General features: G+C 39.6%; 1 protein-coding gene across 1 annotated transcript in view; it reads left to right on the top strand.

The window, feature by feature from the left end:
• Positions 1-361: 361 nt before the first annotated feature.
• LOC145997008 (hydroxyacyl-coenzyme A dehydrogenase, mitochondrial-like) overlaps positions 362-1453 on the top strand; it is a 22293-nt gene continuing 21201 nt past the window's right edge. Inside the window, exon 1 of the mRNA XM_083133622.1 lies at positions 362-554. Coding sequence (XP_082989748.1) covers positions 438-554 — 117 coding nt within the window. The 5' untranslated portion in view covers positions 362-437. The remainder of the gene's footprint in view (positions 555-1453) is intronic.

Genomic DNA, 1453 nt, shown 5'->3' with positions numbered 1-1453 from the left:
ACCTGCTTTTCTATTTATTTTTCAATTCTCTTTCTGCTTAATTTATTCCTCCCTTTTCATTTCTTCTCTGTTTCTCTCTCTCTCTCTCTGTGTGTGTGTGTATGTATGTGTGTGAAGGAGAGAGAGAAAGAGTTTTGATTAAGAATAGTATTCGTAATCGTACGAAATGTGACTGTACGTCAGGTATACACAACACACCGTATTTTCGTACTAATTATAAATCTTATTTAGTCAAATTGATGCGTTACAAGCCTCAAGTACTGCCCCGTGCGAGTCGTATCTGTTCCCAAAGCAAATCATGATTATCGCAAAGGCTGAAGTCTACGTTCACCATGATACTGCAGTTTTCACTATAGGAGAGAGTCAACAAGCTGTGTGCAAGGGCAATTGTACGAGTTGGCTTTCGCGTGTTGAGGAGGAAGCATCGCAACCTAACCATGGCAGGAAGAATAACAGTACTTAAAAGGGCATTGTCGACATCTACGGCCATGTCCGGTGCTATTAAACAAGTGACAATCGTAGGCGGAGGTCTCATGGGGTCAGGCATAGCCCAGGTAGGTTTGATTCGAAGTATTGTAGCAGAAACTTTGCAAATAGGGGGCGTGGCTAAGATATGCTTGTGAACCGGTTTTCAAAGCCAGCGTCAAGAGTGACAAGTTTTTTCTCTTGCAATAAGGAAAAATCCCTTACTTGCTCTTTATTTCTCGCTTTTAATAGAAACTTTCCCCCATTTTGTGTTTATTCTCAGGCATTTTAGATATTTCACTTACTGATTCTCTTTCTCTCTCTCTTTTGCTTCCTCGTTTCTTTTCCTTCTGTCTCTCGCTTTCGTTATTCTGGTTCTTTATATTTCACCTGATTTCTCTCCCCCGTCTCAGTTCTTTATTTATCTTACATTCTCCCATGCTAGCTGGTTTACCGCCAGTAGAACAACTTTTTGAAGTTGTCGGTTATTGTTTTAATTGCATGCCTGCATTGGTGTTTCACTTCTATTATATCTAATTAATATACTATCATAAAAACATATATATAATAAATACGAATAGTTGCGATAAACCAGGTCAGAATACGCCATTTTCCCCCATTCCATATAGTTTCTTCCATATTTATTTTTCTTCTCTATCCCTACAAACGTTTCCTTATGAAAACACGCGAATATTACACTAATACATTCCACATAAAGGCAAAACTTTTGACCCTCATGGAAAATATTCTCCATGTTTCAAACAGAACACGAATGTTTATGATTTTTCTTTCAATTCAGCAGAGCTGGGGCGAGGGGCGCCCTGGGCGCAGAAGTAGAGAGCGTCAAATGTGCAAAAGAAGGAAATGTTGGAAGAGAGTAAAGATTGAGGCGCCCCGTGGAAGTATAGGCGCCAGCATTGTTGTTAGTTTGCAAAGAAATAGACCTACAAACTACCTTGATCGCTTCGCTTGTGTTACTAGCAATCCT

Source organism: Lepisma saccharinum, chromosome 13 (genome assembly GCF_977018435.1).
Source record: "Lepisma saccharinum chromosome 13, izLepSacc3.1, whole genome shotgun sequence".
NCBI lineage: Eukaryota > Metazoa > Arthropoda > Insecta > Zygentoma > Lepismatidae > Lepisma > Lepisma saccharinum.
Note: the sequence above shows the minus strand (reverse complement) of the source record. Positions and strands in the feature narration are given on the sequence as shown.